At 41.7% G+C, this 20463-nt stretch overlaps 3 protein-coding genes across 6 annotated transcripts; 2 read left to right on the forward strand and 1 right to left on the reverse strand.

Moving 5' to 3' along the window:
- Positions 1-149: 149 nt before the first annotated feature.
- LOC135501227 (monocarboxylate transporter 13-like) lies at positions 150-7693 on the reverse strand. 4 transcript variants are annotated; one of them, XM_064793217.1, is made up of 4 exons: positions 7320-7693; positions 4247-4536; positions 3698-3841; positions 150-3308 (listed from the first exon to the last, which is right to left on the reverse strand). In XM_064793217.1, the coding sequence occupies exons 2-4, from the start codon at positions 4467-4469 to the stop codon at positions 2299-2301; spliced, it is 1377 nt and encodes a 458-aa protein (XP_064649287.1). In that variant the 5' UTR covers positions 4470-4536; positions 7320-7693; the 3' UTR covers positions 150-2298. The 4 variants fall into 4 exon arrangements, with proteins under 4 accessions (XP_064649287.1, XP_064649285.1, XP_064649288.1 ...); XM_064793215.1 differs by having other exon boundaries at positions 6008-7693; XM_064793218.1 differs by lacking the exon at positions 7320-7693 and adding an exon at positions 5838-5982.
- A 440-nt stretch (positions 7694-8133) lies between these two features.
- Positions 8134-11012, forward strand: LOC135501228 (uncharacterized). Its single transcript, XM_064793219.1, has 4 exons — positions 8134-8291; positions 9407-9442; positions 9826-10037; positions 10417-11012. Exons 1-4 carry the CDS (start codon positions 8256-8258, stop codon positions 10712-10714), a joined length of 582 nt encoding a protein of 193 aa, XP_064649289.1. The 5' UTR covers positions 8134-8255; the 3' UTR covers positions 10715-11012.
- Positions 11013-11254: 242 nt separating this feature from the next.
- Positions 11255-19860, forward strand: LOC135501610 (chromodomain-helicase-DNA-binding protein 1-like). Its single transcript, XM_064793810.1, has 20 exons — positions 11255-11600; positions 12026-12245; positions 12479-12611; positions 13070-13183; positions 13345-13498; positions 13784-13942; positions 14151-14255; positions 14552-14722; positions 14934-15162; positions 15308-15623; positions 15894-16005; positions 16261-16418; positions 16680-16780; positions 16987-17189; positions 17410-17579; positions 17889-18003; positions 18284-18392; positions 18656-18933; positions 19201-19283; positions 19383-19860. The coding sequence occupies exons 1-20, from the start codon at positions 11504-11506 to the stop codon at positions 19503-19505; spliced, it is 3150 nt and encodes a 1049-aa protein (XP_064649880.1). The 5' UTR covers positions 11255-11503; the 3' UTR covers positions 19506-19860.
- The last annotated feature ends 603 nt before the right edge of the window (positions 19861-20463 follow it).

Genomic DNA, 20463 nt, shown 5'->3' on the forward strand with positions numbered 1-20463 from the left:
ACGAGAGGCTTGGGGTGCAGCCTCAACCGAAGAGCACCGAATGAGCGATTTCGGCCGAAAAGAAGAGAAAGAAGAATTAAGTGGAAAAATGTGGGTTTTCCGAGTATCTGAAAAGTTATTGCTTTTTGTGGAGAGGCGCAACAAAAAAATAAAGTAACACATTGTTTACTGGTATCATCAAAAATTTATGAGGCCATCTGGAATATTCATATAGTGTATATAATGTATATACAATAAACATTTTGAAACATGTCAAACCAAAGGCAAATCCAAGTAATATACACGTACGTACATATAACATTTTCAATATACAAGGTTCAGAGTAAAAAATATATTTTCTTCTGAATAATGCATTTAAATTATGGACGTAATTATCAATATCCTTGGACCACAGGCCACTGACTCAAGGGTCAGTAAGGGGTCAAAACATTGTAAAATGTACATTATGTGTTAAGGTATAAGAAGGAGAAGGAATCCACACATTAATGTGGATTTCTTCGTTACTCTCCCCTGATTCGGTGGCCTGCTGTGGTGGGAGCCTGAGTGTTCCCAGAAGGAATGACAAGACAACCGTCGGTACATGCATAGAACAAAGATAGAACTAAGAGCTCTAACGTTTTAAAATTGATTCAGCTTTTTTCGATTATCCTGGGGAGACCCATCCTGGCACCATTTGTTTTTAAATTTTTTTCAGTACTCCGCCTCTCGATGTATTGTATACGACATAGGAGCGGAGTAAAACAAACCTGATTTCAGGATGGGGGAGACCCAGCATAGAGTCAAATATACAGATTTAGTACAAGTAGTATAGATATTCATCAGACATCTGACTCGTGATATACCTTTTCAAACAAAACAAATGGGGTCAATATAATACCGCTGCCCATACCAGGCATTTAAATCTAAATTCAATGTACATAGCAAATTTCTAATTACGTTGACAGTGAAACAACTTTTCAGTAAAAACAAATTTTCTTCTGATATATATGAATATCACATGTGATATACTGAATTACATGCATGGTGGTAAAAACAGACACATCATTTGAATACTGGTATCTTGTGTAGTGTTCCTACTACGGGAATGACATAAAATGCACACCGGGTAGGTCAAACAACACTGCATCACTTGAAAGTTATTCGGGTTGAAGTACATTATGCACCAGAATATCACATCGAATCGAGTAAAAAGCAACCTCCCGGGCTGCTACCTCATCCACCGTTACGATTGATGAACGGGTTATAAGTAGTATGTTTTCCATAACGCCTGCACTAGCATCACAAGAAGACAATCAATATTCGCGCTCTTTGGGAAATTTACTATGATAATCGGTGTCCATTTGGTATAAATCTTTGTTATTATAACATCATATGCATTTGATATTGAGTTAAATAAACCACAGCACAAAAGTAAAGGTTAAACTTCAGAACAGGACGACTCCATCAATAGTATTTTTTCCAACGCTGTGAAACAAAAAGAATAGATTGTCGTACGAGTCCAGATTCTTGAGATTGAGAAAGCCGCTGACAAAATGAACCTATAAGTGGAATAGCCCCATGCATTTCGTACTGAATCTTACGGAAATTTGGTCTGCACAGTGTCCACCGTGGTCAGTATTTGCAGAGCGGATCTTCATTCTTAATTAGCAACATACTCATTCTGCTAGATAAGTAATGGCAAATATAGCAAGTTCTTTTCCCTGAGATATTAGTATTCTTTACGATACATGAACAAATGAACAAATGAACAACTTAACCCTGCCAATAGAGAATTAAACACAGAGTCATGCTTGGTTGAGGAAAATGACCCTTTTCAGATGTATAGTAACATGACATGAAAAAATGACACACAAACGTACCTAATGTTCAATACGCATACACATAAACGTAACCTCTCCCCACACACAAACTTCTTTCTTTTCTATTTTCACCCCAAATCTTTGCCTTTACGAAAACATCCACGTCCATGAATGCCTACTTTCCTGACATACAAGACATTGCTGTCCTTTTGGTGAAAGTGTCAGAACATTGAACAACTACACAGATGCATTTAAGATCTATATTTCTAGCCAAATGCCATACGAAATAGAACCCAATTTCCTTGAAGTGAACCACACCGATCTTGTAGAATTTTTTGGTTTGGGTATACAAAGAACTCAAACTATCTAAATACAAGCAACAAACTCCCGACACAGTTTGTGACATAGTCAATCTACAGAACTCTACTCAACAACGAACAATGAGGTAGATCGCTTCAGAATATCGGGGTTTATAGCTCCGTTAAGTTCTCGTAAAATTTTACAACATGGATATAGTTTCCTCGTTGAGTGTCCTTGCTGTACTCACAATGACTACTTCAGTCTTTTCTTTAATGTCGAATACAAAACTGTTATATGTCTCTGGCCTCATTTTACGCAGGTTTATTCTGGTTTTGATATCGTCATACCATGGCTTTATCATCACCAGGACACACAGTATCACAGAAGTGCCACCAAAGTACATAGAAGTTCCGTATCGCTTTGTCACATCATACAAGATACCTGCTATAGGTGCACCAACAAGTAAGCCAATACCACACATGAAGAGAAACATACTATAGGCAACCTTTAGGTTGTGCAGTCCAGCAATTTTGACTGCTATCAGCTGAACGAGAGTTGCATAAGGTGCAGTGCAGAATCCAAACACACCGCACAGAAAAAGCAAAACTGGAAAATATGGTACGGACGGAAATGCAAGGATGACACCACCAACAATCAAATATGATAGAAGGTACTGACTCATCACGTTGACACATTTTAACCCCCCTAATCCACCTTGGATAATCCTGCCAAAAAAGTTTGCCACACCAATCATGGTCAAAGCCAGTTGGCAATGGAAGCGCTCCTCCCCAGTTAGAATTTCTATTACAGCTGACACGTGGACGTAGACGACAGAGGATCCGATTGTAAACAGAGTTTGGTGGAGAATAAACAGCAAAAATGAACAGTTCTTGAGCAAACTGACTTTCACCACTGAGCTCCTGCGTCGCAGACGTCTTGTCCCAATAGGTGGAGGGTCCTCATCTGGCATTGATGGGCTCCGTAGCAATGCACCGCAGACAACAACGTTCAAGGTGAGTCCTCCTAAGATAAGAAGCGAGCCTTTCCAGCCGAATATCTTTACTAGGTATTGAATGAGGAGAGGCATGATGAAACTGCCACATCCTCCCCCACTCATTGCCAGGCCGATTGCGAGACCTGCGCTCTCCGGTGTGAAGAAGAACATCGGAACAGTCGCCATGGAGTTGAAGCAGAAGGAGAAACCGACACCTGGAATCGGAAAGAAAATTTGTAAGTGGCATTATCGGTCGATGCTTTCAAATGGGGACATCAAGAGCGCACAATCGTCATTTTGGCAAGGATCATAACATTTAGTTTGGATGATCCTAATTCAAACGGCGTGAACAGCTTTACCTATCTCCTGCTATATGAAATCATCTCCTGGCAGACCATTATTTCTAGCTTAACCCAAGGAAGGGTGCTAATGTTTTAGATCGCTGTCTGGATTTAAGGTACTGGAGATGTACCGGTACTTGGAAATGAGTACGTATGTGAAAAAAAGAACAGGTCATATCAACACCTGGCTGTGAGGACTCGAGATACGAGTTGGAGATTCATAGAGATTGGCAAAAATCTCCTTTGTAACAAAGGAAACTCACCTGTAATTATACCATACGTCACCATGAGGACGTACACGTTCTCAACAAATGATGATGAAATGAGACCAACGGCAGCCAGCAGTCCTCCAACTATCACAACCTTCCTGTCTCCAAAATGTCCGACCAAAAAGCTGGCGAAGGGGCCTGGAACGACAACATCTTTAGAAATAGGATCTATGTGGATGTGCTTGACGAATCCTTCTTTCCAAGATAACTTCTTTCACCGAGAACCTCAACCAAGAAAATTTCAAGAGAGAGTTGAAACATGAAAACCAATGGGTAGAGAGCAGTTACTCAACCTTCAGTCGCCTGAGTCGGGATACGACTTGTGCATGATATTGGAATTCCTTCACGAGAAAGTCGTATGCATCTCTCTCCTTTGAGAATCTTTGTTTCTGTAAATACAAGCTGCCCTACCGTAAATCTAGGAAAACCGTGATAAATTGTGCGGTCAGAGAGAATGAAAAGGAGCCCTGTCAAGCTAAAAGACAAAGTTGCAGCCACATGTTTAGACCTTATTAGCTGATACTAAAATAGTGATCACCTCACCTGCTAGGCAGAGCAATCCAATGTTCATTGATCCTATCCAAGCCGTCACACCACTGCTGGACTGGAAATGGTCCATCCATTCCGTGTAATACAACCCCGAAGAATTACTCAATCCGACCACAATGAAGTTTGTTACAAATGCCGCTACTACGACCATCCAGCCCCAGTGTGGGCTGATATCCCGAACACACTGGCGGCTAGGCGTTTTCCTTATGCACGACATCCTGTGGTTTAATTCCTTGGGCGTCCAGTTGCAGAGACTTCAGTTGACTTGACCAGTTAAGTGCAGACTGAAGGGAGAAGATACATTTTGGTATTTTGTGGCGAGAGATAAGCATGGAATGTTAGACTTGAGTGACATGAATATTTATATTCTTGTGTAGAATGTGCAGTAGACTTATTTGATCACTAGACCTTTGCAAGGGGCTTCATTGATTTTTAAAACACGATGTTTTTTTTGTTCAGACTTGTTTTGAGTACTGCGCTGATATTAGGTCAAATCCTTGAATTACAGTATAGACGTCAAGTATGAACGAGAGAGCACAAATGGTGGACGATTTGAACGTTACCAACAAATCCGTAAGCCAAAGATAATTCGGAAAAGTTGTGTCTTAAGCCGAAATGCGAAGGGGCACCCGAGGCACCATTCGCTGTCTAAGACTTTTGGTCAACAAGTGGTGGAAATAGCATGCACCACCAATGTGCAAATGGAATGAAAGTCTGATAGTGCTTCACCGGCATACCTCTATGTCTGGGGGTCTGATATCGATTTTATGATAAGAGGTCAGTGCGTCAGTGGGCCTGTTTATCTATGCCAACTGGTCAGACCTTGGACAAATAATGACGGGCCTATACCACCGTGCATTGTACTTTAGCCATTGTCTGATAGTGATGGGCTCAAGCCCATGCTTCTCTTAGTTTTGGTATTAACAGTGGTCGCGGGTCTGATAAATGCATCCTGAGGAAATCAGCTTCTCCGGCCCTGCCTGCCTGTGTGCCAGAATCTGAAAACACTCATACTTTCTTTGCATCCTTGGCGAACCAGCCTGTTTTTCCCCTGCATCCAAAACAACATTGCAACAGAAAAGAGATTCTCAGGCTGCTCAGGGTCGGTGGCATGGGCGCCACTACATGCACTATAGCTAGGTCAATGCGAAGGTTGCAACTTATACTGGCCTGTGGGACATTGTGGGGTTGGTGTCCACGATGCCCAGGAATAGTGTTGTCCCAGCATCAGACCTACACCCCCCCCCCCCCCCCCGGCCTGCTGTCTGGGTGCCCAAATCCTCGCATTCCAGTGCCAGTTAAATGCTTCTTCCACGCCTGCATAGCATTTCTCTGGTTGGCATCGAGTTAAAGGGCCGGAAGGTCAGGGTGAGGTTTGGAAAGACCCAGAGGACCATGTTCGACTCGAAATGCTTTTGTATTCTGCTCTCTCACTATAACATCCAGTAGGCCTAAAGAGTTCATCTTGCCATAACCAATTCTTCTAGTAAGAAGAGTGTGTATCTCAGGATACATCCAGCTTGAACACACAGGCCTATCGTACAGTCAGGCCTAATGTATGATACAGTTAACTATTATAGCCTACCTTTATTCCAAGAAGAGAAGAGGCTGTCTAGTACGACCCAGTGCAAGTTCTCGGTCTCGGAGTTCATGCTCATGGCGAGCGAAAGAAGCCGAGACTTTCGGAGTGGTTAAGGGCACGAAAGACTATCATATCAACATGATACTAGAATTGGAATCGAACACTATACTCACCTCTCCCAAGAAGGTTTTATTTCCGATTTTCACGATCCTCCGAAGCCTTGCCCAACTATAAAATATCACAAAAGCTTCTGGACGATGGCAAACGGCCCTTTATTGTCTGCTCGAGTTCGTCAAGGTCGGGTGATATAAATAGACAAACATGTGCTCGCCGGTTTCCCAGGCACCAGTGCGATATGATTTATGACAAGTATCACAGGCTGGTGCTTCTTGCAGCCATGAACTTTCATTCGAACATTGCTGAAAGGACTACTGGTATCCCTGTGTCGCTGAATGCTATGCCCCGCATTCTCACAACTGCGTCATACTAACATCGACCGAAAAAGTTATGTCGAGTTAAAAAAGCAGTAGGCCACGTGACGTTTTGGATCCGGTTTAGAGCAGTTTCGGCAAATTGGATAAGGCCCGGCCGGCGCAGGTATCGATACATATACTGATATCATGTGTTGTGAAATGATATTGTGTAAAAATGTTCGATCAATTTGATTATATATCAGTAGCCTCAACTAGACTTTTCCGACAGGACTTTGATTTCCACTTACCCCAGATCATTGTCTTTCAAGTGGGGTGATGTCTGATCACTGTGGGGTCACACGTCTGATAGGCCGCTGTTCGAAAAAGACAATCTTTGCAGTAGGCCTGTAGTTCAAAATTCTGTATTTATTCTTGGTAACATTCTTTTTGACGTGTGTAAGTCAAGAGGGCAGACAGTTTTAGGGGGATGGCTGCGTTCGGCCCGCGGCTATCATGCGGTTGTTAGCGCGTATCCATTGGTGTAAGCTGGCATGTACCGGTTCTCATTTTTTTTCGTACCATAAAGAAGACGATTAAAATTCTCATTGACCGAGTGACATCGTGACCTTCTTTATCACGGACTTCATCAGGTCACTGGGTCAGCGGACAGGGTCAACAGACAATGGGCTTAATAAAGGCGATTTCGCACGACCAGCGCTACCAATCTTGACACTATTGAGGCGCTGATTTCGTTCCTTACAACGCTGAAATTGGTAAATTTCGGCCGAATGGGGCGAGTTTGCAGCGCTACAGCCTACTTAGTACATTTTGGCAGCCCGAGAAAATTTCCGGCGAAGATCAGTTTGCTGGATTTGGCCAATCGTCTGATGAATCGGGCCCGCAATATCTTCCCAAGTTGTGGAAGGTACAAGGGATTGGTTGAGCGCCGAAATCATACCAGCAAAAATCGGGGATGGGGATGAAAATATGCCAGCAAAGGCCGAGTCAACACGGTGGTAGTCCCAATCCCCCCAGTCAGGTGGACAATTAACGGAGTGGACAGGGGACTTACATGTTACATGCGGCACTCTTCACCAGGGTCAGTTGTGCTCCATGCAGCTACACCCCGGGACGCATTGGACCGGCCTCGTCCTGTCAACCGGTACCCTGTCGCCTCTTCCCGACTGGCACTGACTTTTCTAGTCGTCCACGGATCTGTCGATAGTCTCTCGTTCAATATACACTACCACCGCATTGACTCGGTCAGTTCTGTTGCATTCATATACCATTACTGAAAGGCACTGCATTTGACTGTTCAGACGACCAGCTGGTGTACAAAATGGCGCATAATTTATTCAGTTATACCTCGATTAGATTACCAGGACAGTCCACTTCGTCATCTTATCAGTCTCTCCTCACAGGGCAGAGACGAAGCTGGTCCACCGCGTCCGGAGTGTGATAATATTCGTCGATAATATTAATTTACCATCATGGTGAATTTGAGATTTTTTCGAGTACGCTTTACATGTGATGCGGGCATATAGGGGGGAATAATACACATTGGTCTGCTCAGTAGCGCTCTGCATACGACCGGAAGAACATTTATTATACCGGCAATAAATAAAGTCCAGGTGTAAAAAACTAAACTTGTACACACCCAAGGTACCTTGGTACACACTGGGCTTTTTGGCCTCATGTTTGTGACCTCTGCATGACCCCGTCTGTGTTGTGCACAATGGAATAGGCGAGAGTGTTGTCCGACCAAATATGTCACATAATAGTTGAATTTAATTGATAGAGTAACTGCAACATTATGAATGATGTTATATCGATTGGCCATGTAACCATGGCCGCGTAACCAATCCTCCTTCTTACGCATGCGCATGACCGGTATTTATTGATGACGTCAATACAACATGGAAGGACTGGTGATACTGGCAGAGAGAATGCTTGAATATTAAGTACGTCTGCTTTGGAGAATGTGAAGTCGCAGGGTCAATATCATGCTATGGTGACTGGAATCTTCAGTGCCTTTTGCTTTTTGGTAGGTTGCTTTTCTATACCCCATCTATAGACCTACGTACCCAAATGAATTTACGATATAGCATTCCGCGATAATGAGGTCACTGCAGCTGCTGCCCTCTATTTCCCCATCGCTGAATTACAGGCAATGTCAGACAAACATGTGGCTTCGTAATGGATTCAGGCCCCGGCCCCCTCACTCCATTAATTTAGGGGGTACCTATGCTTGTACCAGAATTTCAGAGTGACCCCCTTTGGTAGGGAACACAGAAAATGATAGACCCCTTAAGTAGGGGTCCTCGTTGATGGAGAAAAACCGGGAGAAAGCACGTGTCTGCGGCGTGGTCGTTTACCGAACAAAAAGGATACCCTTAAATACGGGGTGTGGACCCTAAAATACGGGGCGCACATTAATGGGACTCTCAGCATACCCTTTTTACAGAAATTGAACGGAACTGATCGGCAAAATTGACCCTTTCTTCATGGTTTGAACGGGGTTTTCTCCGTACCTCAAACCTGAAAAAGTGACCCTTTTCCGTACATTTCCCGTACGCGCATGCGGTCACAAAAAATTTTGAGTGAGGGGGCCGGGATTCAGGCTTTCTAACGAGGGCAGTTAGATTCAATCTGGCACATGTCCGAGTGTTGGAAATACTACATAATTGTTCTGAATATTTCTCTCTCTGACTCTATGGTATCATTCATGCTAAAAACAATGCAGGGTCAAAGATAATTGACTTTGAAATAAGCTCAAATGCGTAGAAATAGGTGTCGATGTCCGACTGTCACGTGACTAAAACGTCATCATTATCTTATTCAAATGACCTTGTGAGCTATAAATAGTAACGTCGCCGAATGCTATTGTTAAACCTGTATTTTCCTGCGAACCACGCAGAAGACGTGATGCTGATCGATCGAGTCGGAGAACCGCCATAGTGGTCGATCAAACCCATTGTTCAAGCGAACAGTTAAAAAAAGTGCAAGTAAATGATACTTTGATTTAGATGTTGTTACCATGGTTACTAGATCTAGCCTGACTGTTGCCTGTGTAACAGAAATTTAAAAAAGGGAAGATCTTATGGTTCAAATTGAGGGTTAACCTGGAACAAATTGCAATTTATGTTAGTTTCCTTTCAGATGCTGCACGTATTTGTCGTTGGATCAACATCAGCGGTGAGCGAGTGTGATCATGTGGCATTTGTTCAAAAAAGTGATGTCACTAACTTGGCGTTGACGCCGTGGCTAACTTTTTTGAACACCCAGTGTAACGTTTTTGAGTGTTTCCGTTTGAAACGCTGAAGGTCAGATTGTCACGTTTTTTTGTTTTTCCCTTCATTGAAAAGTCATCTCTAGCTGTCTCATGTATGGAAACACTGAAATGGGAAACAACCACAGATTTTACATCGGTATCACGTGTAATGCCGCGTGGATAACCCGGTACATGTATATCTACACAGTCTAGAAGTTGTCGTTTTATTCCTGATATACTAAATTTCCCAAAATCCGGTATAATTTACTTTTTGTCTGCTGAAGAAAAATTTTCACTTTTGTTTAAGACCTTCCCTGATGGTTATACGGAGGCCAGGAACGCTAGGACGTATGATCGTTTCTTCGGGAAGGAGAAGTTAAAGCTTTGGGTCATCTGGACGGACCTGGACGGGAAGGATTTTTATTTCGACTATCCAGTCGAAAAAGATGGCGTGCCGAAGTGGCAGGATCGGGACAAAGTATACAATAGAACTTTCCCTTGCGGAAGCAGTGGTGTCAGGTATACCCTACGGATGAACTTATCACTCAATTCCTAAATTCTCAGCCATCAGAAGAAAAAAACTCATAGGGCCTACTGCAGATAGTCTTTATTCATTTTTGCTAATATAGACCGAACCAAAAGTAACAACCACTTCGATCTTCACCCCTGAATCACCTGCCCCTGAATGAGACCCAACGTCTTCCCCTTTAGTGGAAGGCCGTTCGTGAGAACTTATTTATCATGTGTGCAAATTTGCGGTATTTGTATATTTGTCCATCTGTCTGCTCAACGCCAATATTGAAATTTGTATCAGTTCTTATCAACCCAATTGGAAATTTTCAAATTTAGATACATATTTGTTATCATTAAGTATTCTGTTAATAATTTGCTCTTCCAGATTCCTTCACGAAGGAGGCAAGGAAGTGTTCGCGGTCCACCCGGACTGCTCCATATGCATGGCTTTCTTCGCTTATCTACGCCCGGCAATGTACCAACCACATGGCCTCAAAGTGGAGCTCCGATGCTACATAGAAGATAGAGAGGCACCGACGGCAGCGTCATCCATGGATAGGTCTTACATTACTTGTGATAGTTATAAGCACGTTCCCGCCTGGATTTTATATTTTATCATGCCAGTTCTTATCATGTTAACGAATTACACCTTACAATGCAATACATGTATTATGGTTGAATGACATCACGGACTTGTAATATGCGAAAAAAGAAAGTGCCGTATAGTGCAGTTATTATGCAGGAAAATTCACTTGGCATTTAAAGTATTTGTGTATCAGTACATATATTTAAGTTTAATTTTTACATTTTTGAATGGCCACAGCTAGGACTTGGCCATCTCGGAGTCTCAGGTGTTTATGATAGGCCCGTAGTTAATTGCTTTGAATTGATGAAACAGAAAAGACTTGTTGTCCTTGATAAATGTTGTATGTATTTAGATATTTTGCAATATACATGTATACTTGTATTGGACGATGTTCACTGCTGTTGCCTTTAATCATTTGGATAGTTTTAAGAGAATGATCACTGCCCTGTAGTTTCTTTACTACCCCTGGCCTTCCAAATGGCTGCTGGTCGCCTCTCGCCAGCTCAGTGGCGGATTAAGGGGTGACCCCCCTCCCCCTCCCCATTTTGGTTGGAATATTCAGAAAATGGCTACAGATAGTTGAAAATCCCATGTTTGTCATCTCAAGATAGATAAAACAGATACGGTATACCCTCGTCGTCCTGAATGATGTGTCGCTTTCTCAGCCTTTATGCATAGATACCTGTAGTTTGAGGAGTGGAAAAGACAAAATCAGAGACTGAGAGAATACGCCCGCCCTCATTACCGCACGGGTCCATTTTTGAATTTCCCGCCCGGGTTTTCGCGCCAAAAGAACTTGTCCGACCTCGTGTTCAGGTTCTACGGCTACCCTGGGCACGGGTTTGTTTGGCTGATTCAGCGTATTCCTGAGCATGAACGAAGCAAGATGGAGAAGTTGAGACGGAAACTGACAGAAATCGATGAAAAAATCCACGATTTTTCCGATTTAACGGCTGATGAACTTGTCGATCATGGGTTGAAAGGTGAGAAATTGTCGTAGGAAAGTATTTAGCAGTTCTTTGGTATGTAAATGCGAGTTTCTCTCAGACTAATGATGTATTTTGCAATGACGTGTTGGTCACTGGGTGTAACAGAAATGTAAGTCCCCTGGATTGCAAGTCCAATTGTTCGGTACGATGGACTTTTGGATCAGAACTGGCCAGGATTTGTATGTCGCTTACGAAGCACTAGCAAAAATCTCAGAAACAAGTTTTTGTGACATTTTCATTACAAAGTAGGACATAACTGGAGACTGTCTACCCGGTACTCGTACTCTTAACTATAAAGTAAGACTAAGAGCATGTTTGATTTTGGCTTCCCCTCGAGTGGGACTTGCAGACTTTGACAAAGACTTCTAGTTTAACACTGGGAGTTATTCATAAGCCTAATTCTTATTTTTGACTCTCAGACATTACCTTACGACCGTATCAACTTGATGGTGTCAATTGGCTGGTCCAGCGCTATCACCGTGATCATGGCTGCATCCTTGGTGATGAGATGGGGCTCGGAAAGACATGTCAGACAATAGCGTTTCTTGTCTACCTCCACGGAAGCAAACAGTCAACTGGTCCCCACATGATCTTGTGCCCACTGTCTGTGATTGCTAATTGGCAGACTGAAGTTGCGAAGTAGGTGCAAAATGTGGTTAGCTAAAGTTTCTAGTTCTTTTTGAAATTGATAGACCGTTGTTTGCGAGACACTGTTTCGGGACAATTTCACAATCAGGTTTGAAAACTGTTTATTGAACAACTGGGGACAATTTCAAATGGCGAATTTGCAGTAACACAATCAAAAGATTGCTTCTGAATGATGATTAGGAATGATAAATAAATTTTTCCCATCATGTGTATTTTCCCAACAGGTTCGCACCGTGTCTGAATCTTGTGACCTATCTTGGAGACAAAGACTCGAGGGCAGAACTGAGACATAAGATCAAGAAAAGGAAAAGACAAGATGGGGTGTTTCATTTCAACATCCTTTTGACCACCTATGAGGTTTGTTTAGATTGGGACAATGGGTGATATGAGTAAAGACTAGCAAATGCTTTCACTTAAAACATCATGTACATTTACACTTGATGTATCTGTACAAAACCTGAAGTAAAAGCATATTCTGGTCTTCATTCATATCACCCAATACTAATAGAATGTCCTTATTTTTGACACAAGGGCACCAACAAATTCTGTCTTTGAAGAAGAAATATGATGATGATGATGCCAATTGAATAGAAATGACCACTTTTGGAATTAAATCAGTTATAGAGAGAGTGACTGTTGACAAACAGGATTTTGAACTACCTGTAGCCTTACGAAATATTCCAAGAAAAGAAGATCTGTCAGATTCAGATGGATTCAAAAGTTCTCTTTGTGTCCAGACTGCGCACAATTAGCCTGCACAGACAAATCAAACCACAACACTAAAAGCCTTATTCTTTCCTCTGTGCATGTTTCAGATTTGCCTAAAAGATGAAGAATTTCTACAGAAGATCAAGTGGCACACCCTGGTTGTGGATGAAGCTCATCGGCTGAAGAATCAGAAATCTCTACTCTACCAAACATTACTACAGGTATATGAACACCCTCTGTTTAGGTCATAAATTGAAGTCCATATATCAGTATCAGTATATTGTAATGTGCATATTTTCAGTGAAGAAAGTTGGCCAGCCTTGGTAATTGCTTTTGAAGTATCTTATGGAATCTCCAGATAAATATACTTGTTTCCTTGCAGTTTGAGATTGACCACCATCTGCTGCTGACCGGCACACCTGTTCAGAACAACCTCAAAGAACTCTACTCTCTCCTTGCCTTTTGTGCCAATGTTGTGTTTAAAGTCAGATATGAGGAGGAGTTTGTGCAGACATTTACAGATGCCAGTGAAAAAGGTATTGTCTGCTGCCACAAACTGATATTGTAGGTTGTCTGCTCCTGTCAATGAAATTGTTTGGTATTTGAATATATAATATGCAGGGATGTAAAATCTTCGTTTATAGACGAATTTCATTGGTTTTGCTAATGTGAAAGCTTTCAAAGTTGACAGCAGAAATCGTAATGGTTTTATGCCTTCTCTCTCTATAGAACTTTTAAGGACATAGTTTTACAGTTTTTGTTCTGAGCTTAGCCACCATTCCTTTGTGTATAAAACAGCACTTGTACATGTGTATTTACAGGTGTTTCTGAACTCCATGACCTCCTAAAACCATTCCTCTTGCGACGGATCAAAGCAGAAGTTGTCAAAGATCTGCCATTCAAATCTGAAGTCCTGCTATACCATGGCTTGTCTGACCTACAGAAGAAGTACTATAAGGCTATTTTAACCAAAGACCTAGGTGAGATTATGAGATGATATATCATTCACCAAACTTTACTACTGTCGATGTTGCAGAGAAAAAGGAACAGTGATATTAAGTGCAATCAAAACTTTGCTTGGCTTTGGCATGTTTGGGACATTGTAGACAACACTTGAATTTTCTCTCAGTTTGATATAAGTATTCTGGACAAAGTATGATTAAAATAGTTCTTATCCCTACTTTTCAGAGGCATTCGACAATGACAGTACTTCCCACCCAGTGAATAGGACGAGCCTGATGAACATATTGATGCAGCTGAGGAAGTGTGTCAACCACCCATACTTGTTTGATGGTACGATCATCAGACAACAAGTCCAACAAATTCCTGGTCGTTAAATGCAGGATTGGAGGATAAACATCTGTTCTGTCCTGTCATCAGATTCAAGGGTATATGGTGGGACATAACATATAATATGCATTCATTGTGTGATCTGCTGAGAAAATCCTGCAATAAATCAATAAGTTACAACAAATTTTTGAGTTTTCATAAGATTTGAATTAAGTTAGAACCTATCAGTCGAGTCCATAATAATAAACGTTTCTATCTCATGTTATTCTTACTCTGACCTTGTCAAGTTCATTTTCAAGGAGTTGAGCCTGAACCATTTGAATTGGGTGAACACTTGGTAGATGCCAGTGCTAAGCTCATCACCATTGATAGATTGTTAGCCTTCCTCAAACCTCGAGGACACAAGGTCCTACTCTTCTCTCAGATGACGAGGATGTTGGATATTATTCAGGACTATCTCGGATACAGAGGTGAGCTGTCATTACTACGTGCACACATGCACTTTACTCCAATTCATAAAACAATAACACTGCAGGAGTGGTGGATAAGAGAGGTCTAATTGAATGAAAAAATCAATTCTCAGCAGAAATCAATTGCTGTGTTTGGGTGATTGTCTTCGGGAAGACTAATATTTGACATGTAGAGTCTTTCCTTTCTTTGAAATTTGAAATCCTCTTTCAGGTTATAGCTATGAGCGTCTTGATGGATCGGTCCGTGGAGAGGAGAGGTTTCTTGCTGTCAAGAACTTCAACGAGATGGATGAAACATTCATCTTCTTGCTTAGCACAAAAGCTGGTGGCGTTGGTCTCAATCTGACCGGGGCCGATACAGTGATATTTGTCGATAGTGATTTTAACCCACAGAATGATCTGCAGGCTGCTGCTAGGGCACATAGGATTGGACAGACCAGGTATCTATTCATCAAAACAGTCTTGACAGTTGGAAAATGTGAAAGCCTCTATATCTTGTGCTCGTCACCAAAGAAGTGGTCTTTTAGGCGACTGAACCATCGTTTGCTCTGCTTTAGTTTTTAATGTTGAATGTATTACTTACAGACCTGTCAAGGTAATCCGCCTAATCGGACGCAGTACAGTCGAGGAGATCGTATTCAGGCGTGCCGAAGCGAAGCTGAAACTCACCAACACCGTCATAGAGGGCGGTCAGTTTTCTCTGATGCCCAGCAAGGAAGCTAGAGACAAATTCATCGCAGAAAACAACCTTCAGTTACAAGATATTTTGAAATATGGCGTTGATCGATTGTTTGAAGCAAAGAATGACACCGATATTGATTTTAAGGCAATCTTAGGGCCGAGTCTTGCTGGGGAGTGGCAGTTGGAGGAGGGACCACCAGATGCTGCAACACAGGAACCTGTGAGTTTCAACAACTTTTGTTTATAGATAGAAAAGTGTTTTGACAGATAACCAAGTCGTATAGATTTCGTTTCTTTAATGCTGGATAGCAATTTTCATGAGATAAGAACACCTGAGGGCATATGTGACCAGTGCTAATATTACATGATGGCAAAAGCAGCTCAAAACGTCCTCTTCTTCACATACGTGTACGTCAAATACGCTGTTTGTTGTTAATATAGTTTTGATAGGGTTGTTGTAAAACTTATGTTATGTATTTCATGATGGCAGGAGTTGGTTGAGCCTGATGAGAGTGTGGAGAATATGTACGTCTTTGAAGGGAAGGACTATAAAACAGAACCAAGTGCTGGTGATCAGAAAGCTTTTGATGATCTCTTGGCTGGTGAGTGTGTCAGTGTTGACAAGAATCCACATCAGGTCATTCAAGATGATTAACCAAAAGCTGTGGGCAGGAATGAGGAAAACTTGAGTATTGCCTCTTTCTTAAAAGCATATGCAGACTGAAACATAGTTTAATGCAATCTAATTATAAATAAGAAGAAACCTGAAGTGTGTTCCAGTGATGTTGGGGCTATGCCAGTATTTTGGAGTTGAAAATTGAGTGGTGAAAGTGATTTCTTGATTCATTCCATTCCAGCTGAAAGAGCACTGCTAGAGGAGGCATCAACTGAGGACAGAAGCACCCGCAAGAATCGTGGAACGAGGGCTCCGATTTTGTTACCTGAATTGCCAAAGTTACCTAAGAAGCCAAAGAAACAACTCACACCTGAAGAACTTGAGGAGCGAAAGAAAAAGGTATGTGCTTGTGTCTGAAAAGGCTTATAAAGTGAAACAGTCATGCAGTTGTGACTAGCACGAACCTTGAGAAATCGGACGTCTGCTCGTAATTTTATGTTTCCCTATGCCACTGTTATGATCTGCGTCCGAGTCCAAGAGGAATTAAGCTTGTGACCAGTTTCGTGTCGAAGTTGATTTGTTATGCAATGGCTTTTAAACAAGATTACGAATGGGGGGTATCATTTCATTTACCCCTGAATGTCTCTGTCTCTATTCCAGAAAGAAGAAGCTGCTGCAAAGCGTAAGCAGGCAGCCGAGAGAAGGGCCAGAGAAGAGGAAGAGGAAGAAGTAAGAAGAGCCCAGGAACAGAAGAAAAAACGGTATGTGAAGTGGCCAATACTGAGAGCACATAAGTAATGTGCATAGAGTGTGACATTCAAAACTAGAAATAGTAATTCACTTGAGGATTGGGAAAGGAATCAGACATAAGTAGGCAAACCTCAGGTTGGTGTCTTCTGCACTCACTGCTCTCACCTTTAAACTGATGAATGTTCACTCCTCATATGATTTTTACTTTTTGTTTCAGTGATAAGCTTTGGGCGGAGAATGACTATGAGACATGCAACATCTGGCTGGAAAGTGATGAGGACAGTGGCAGTACTGACATTGAAGAAGAAGACGAAGATAATGATGTTGGTCCGAGGCAGATCAATTATGTGATGGGGGATGTCACTTATCCGAAAGAAAAACATACCAAGGATAAAGATGCTGTGATTGTACACTGTGTTGGTGAGTAGATTTGAAATGAAAAGGCCAGGAAATGTAAGAACAAGAGCTAAGGAGTGCACATTAGGCACTACTCTTGGTAATTTCGGGTCAGTTGTAATGAGTGGCACTGGCTGAGCTTGGAACCCAAGACCTTCAGACCGTGCAACTATGAGCAATTCTCAAAGTATAAGGGTTGATTTAGATTTACAAACATGTAACATTACAACTTCTGTATTCGCAGATGACTCGGGAAAGTGGGGACGTGGCGGTCTCTTCACTGCTCTATCAACGCGATCTCTGGAGCCAGAGGAACAGTATGAGAAAGCTGGTAAAATGAGAGACCTTGCACTGGGCGATGTGCATCTGGTCAGCATTGATGATATAGAGGCAAGAACAACAGGAAAAGACTATGTAAGTGTAGCCTGGCTGGGCTATTTAGAGTAAATTTTAAAAGTTTATATTTTATTACACAGTAATGTAATAATTAATGCCATCAGAAAGAGCTGGTCAGGACTGAGGTATCTTAGGTTAGGTTACTTGACTTAACTGCAACATGATGGTTTAAGCCATCAAAAGTGTGTTTGACCTACGCCATCTGTCTCTGGCAGCTGCCATCAAGTCTTTACCAAGACCAGCCTCAGCACCATCTCACATCACTGCATCCCGCCATGTTAGTTGTTTGTAACAATCTGACTAAGTGAGACAATATTTACATTTTAGTGTGCGCTGATAGTAGCCCAGCACCGTGATAGAAAGAACAATCTCTCTGGTATAAAGTTATCAGCACTGACGTACGGTCTTAAGAGAATATACAAGTTTGCTTCGAAAAAGAGAGGTGAGGTCACAAAATGTTCTCTGGCTTTCTGTATTGTACATGTAAGTCTGGTCTGTTCCAAACTTTGGTTTGTGTGGCCAGGATGATTTCCATTTTTAAAGGACAACATCATTCTAGAAGTTGTACCAGATAGAAAATTCGAACCGTTTCACAATTATCTATTTGCAGTACCGATCCATGACAGGGGTTGATGGGGTCTGGACCCCCTGCTTAAGATAACCAATCATTTCTGAATTGGAGTACTGTAGATTTCAAATTTTGAAGTTGTTTTTATTTTCAGCGACTGTGCACTTGCCCAGGATTGGCCACAACACACCAGGCTTCAACTGGTATGGGACCGAGCGACTCATCAGGAAATACCTGGTCTCCAAAGGAATTCCCACATACGTGTATCCTTTCAAAAAGTAGATATCAGGAAGATACTGGTAGTATTACATTACCATTGCATGTTCCATGTGCCAAGCTCATACTATTTTGTTTCACTATTCTTTGCTACTTGTGGTATCTTTCCTCACAATTTCAATCCATTCGTTTCATATTTCACTAGTTACCATGTTTATATTGAGACCTGCGATATTGGGGTCTTGTTTTAGACATCTGGCAATCCCAATCATGATTTTAGTGCCAGCATACCTTAACTGATTAAACACAGCTATTATTTCCCGAGGCGTCATGCTGCAAAACGAAGAAAGAGCTCTGATGACGAACAGTCTCGAAAAGTGAAAAAGAAAAGAAAAGTTACACCAGATCCTGAAACCTCCGACCGCAGTACACCAGAACTTCCAGATGCTCCGGTAGCATCTACCTCTGGGCTTGTGAGGACATCGACTCTAGCTGATGAGTCTCTGCCTAATTTCTTAGAAGGGGTCAATATACACTTTTACAACATAGCCCCGGAGACCTGTAAACGGTTGACGCGGTACATCATGGCATATCCTTTTTAAGTGATAATAACGACTAAAGCTATTTCCTAGATGTCCTTATTTGTTCAGTAATGAGAAAAGTAGCCCAACTACTAGTATGTTATCAAGGAGAAGATTGTGTGACCTGGTCCTATATCAACTTCCATCCAAATATTCCAGAGAGAAAATTCTTGGAAGGAATATTCCATTGCTCTAATCAGTGCATTTGGGTTTGTCTGTTAGCTACCATTGGTGGATTTGGGTGTGATGGCAATTGTTTTCCTTAACCTGTTCACCTATGACGGCGACATCCATCGGACCGTCGAGGACACCACAACATTCATCCTGGTGGACGATCTCACTGATGAAGACAAAGATGTACGTAAAGATTTCAGACAGTTGTATTGCTATCACTCTTTACGCTACAAGAATATTTTGTTGTTATTTAAAAAAAATTATTGTTCATCCTTTTTCCAGGACCTCCATGATATAAACTCTGAATTCAAAGATGCCAAAATTCTAAAACTGCAATGGTTAGAGGACTGCGTGAAAGAGATGAAGAAAATCGAACCAAGTGGATACATTCTATCATCAGGATGAGCCAATAACATAAGTTGAACTGAACTAGGGTCAGTGAGGACAATTCCAGCCACCTAGAACATTCTCTATAACCTGTTCACTTTTTTGCTTGCAGTGGTCTTCGTTGCAATATTCTGTTAGCTTTTAACTGCTTCACAATACAAAATCTGTATAATTTTGTTGTATGATGTCAACTCTGCATTAACTTCCACAAGAGTATATTAGGCAAAAGAGCTTTGCTGTGCCATGCATTTTAGTATTCACCTTTGTAATTACCATAATGCCAACATTAGATACTTGAGTATTTAGATTGTAGATTATATATTCGAGAGTTTCTATTAAAATCATAGAGAGATTTTTTAACAATAAAAGTACCGTAATTCATTTTTGAATGCATTGTTCAGTCAATTTTTTGGCCAACGGAATAAAAGATGGAACAGGTATAGCAATTACATGTAGATTGTTGTAAAGCTAGGTACAGACCACGTCCTCATAAGACCAACTTGTGTTGAGTGGCACCACAATAGCAAATAGTCTCTCAGTGCATCCATTACAACTGAGGTCAGAATCATATGCCCACGATTGAAGGAACAAGAAGTTGCAGCTACATTTCCACAGCCCACGATGTTTGCACAGGGGTAGGCCACTTTAGCTGAACTTTTTGTAAATCCTGCTATCATTCATGTATGTTTACAAGTACATAAAAGTGATATAATAATGGTAAAGTCTTATGTCAAGTTATGAGATTCGATACAGTAACCCTCAGTGCGTTACTTGACCGTCTATGCAGTCGGATTCAGAAGTGTTTTGGTATATAAGGTACGAACGGTTATGCTTCTAGAGTAATTTGTGGGATAAAGTGGAGTGGATAGACCGTTGTTAGTTGTGGACACAGCAATCAAAGGTATGTTCGCCAATCAATCCATTTCAAATCCCCTTAGGCCACTTCAACTCTGCCGCTGTGGCAAACAGGGAGGCA

The sequence above is a fragment of the Lineus longissimus genome, chromosome 17 (assembly GCF_910592395.1).
Source record: "Lineus longissimus chromosome 17, tnLinLong1.2, whole genome shotgun sequence".
Taxonomy (NCBI): Eukaryota; Metazoa; Nemertea; class Pilidiophora; order Heteronemertea; family Lineidae; genus Lineus; species Lineus longissimus.

What these genes read in the sequence shown, in the direction of transcription:
- LOC135501227 (XM_064793217.1), bottom strand. Translation starts at nt 4,469, where the DNA reads ATGTCGTGCATAAGGAAAACGCCTAGCCGCCAGTGTGTTCGGGATATC. An exon ending in TGGATTGCTCTGCCTAGCAG is followed by an intron (nt 3,842 to 4,246) that starts GTGAGGTGATCA and finishes TTGTCGTTCCAG; the next exon opens with GCCCCTTCGCCAGCTTTTTG. An exon ending in GACGTATGGTATAATTACAG is followed by an intron (nt 3,309 to 3,697) that starts GTGAGTTTCCTT and finishes TTCCGATTCCAG; the next exon opens with GTGTCGGTTTCTCCTTCTGC.
- LOC135501228 (XM_064793219.1), top strand. Translation starts at nt 8,256, where the DNA reads ATGGTGACTGGAATCTTCAGTGCCTTTTGCTTTTTG. An exon ending in TCAGTGCCTTTTGCTTTTTG is followed by an intron (nt 8,292 to 9,406) that starts GTAGGTTGCTTT and finishes GTTTCCTTTCAG; the next exon opens with ATGCTGCACGTATTTGTCGT. An exon ending in TCGTTGGATCAACATCAGCG is followed by an intron (nt 9,443 to 9,825) that starts GTGAGCGAGTGT and finishes CTTTTGTTTAAG; the next exon opens with ACCTTCCCTGATGGTTATAC.
- LOC135501610 (XM_064793810.1), top strand. Translation starts at nt 11,504, where the DNA reads ATGGAGAAGTTGAGACGGAAACTGACAGAAATCGATGAAAAAATCCAC. An exon ending in TCCTTTTGACCACCTATGAG is followed by an intron (nt 12,612 to 13,069) that starts GTTTGTTTAGAT and finishes TGCATGTTTCAG; the next exon opens with ATTTGCCTAAAAGATGAAGA. An exon ending in TTGAGGAGCGAAAGAAAAAG is followed by an intron (nt 16,419 to 16,679) that starts GTATGTGCTTGT and finishes TCTCTATTCCAG; the next exon opens with AAAGAAGAAGCTGCTGCAAA.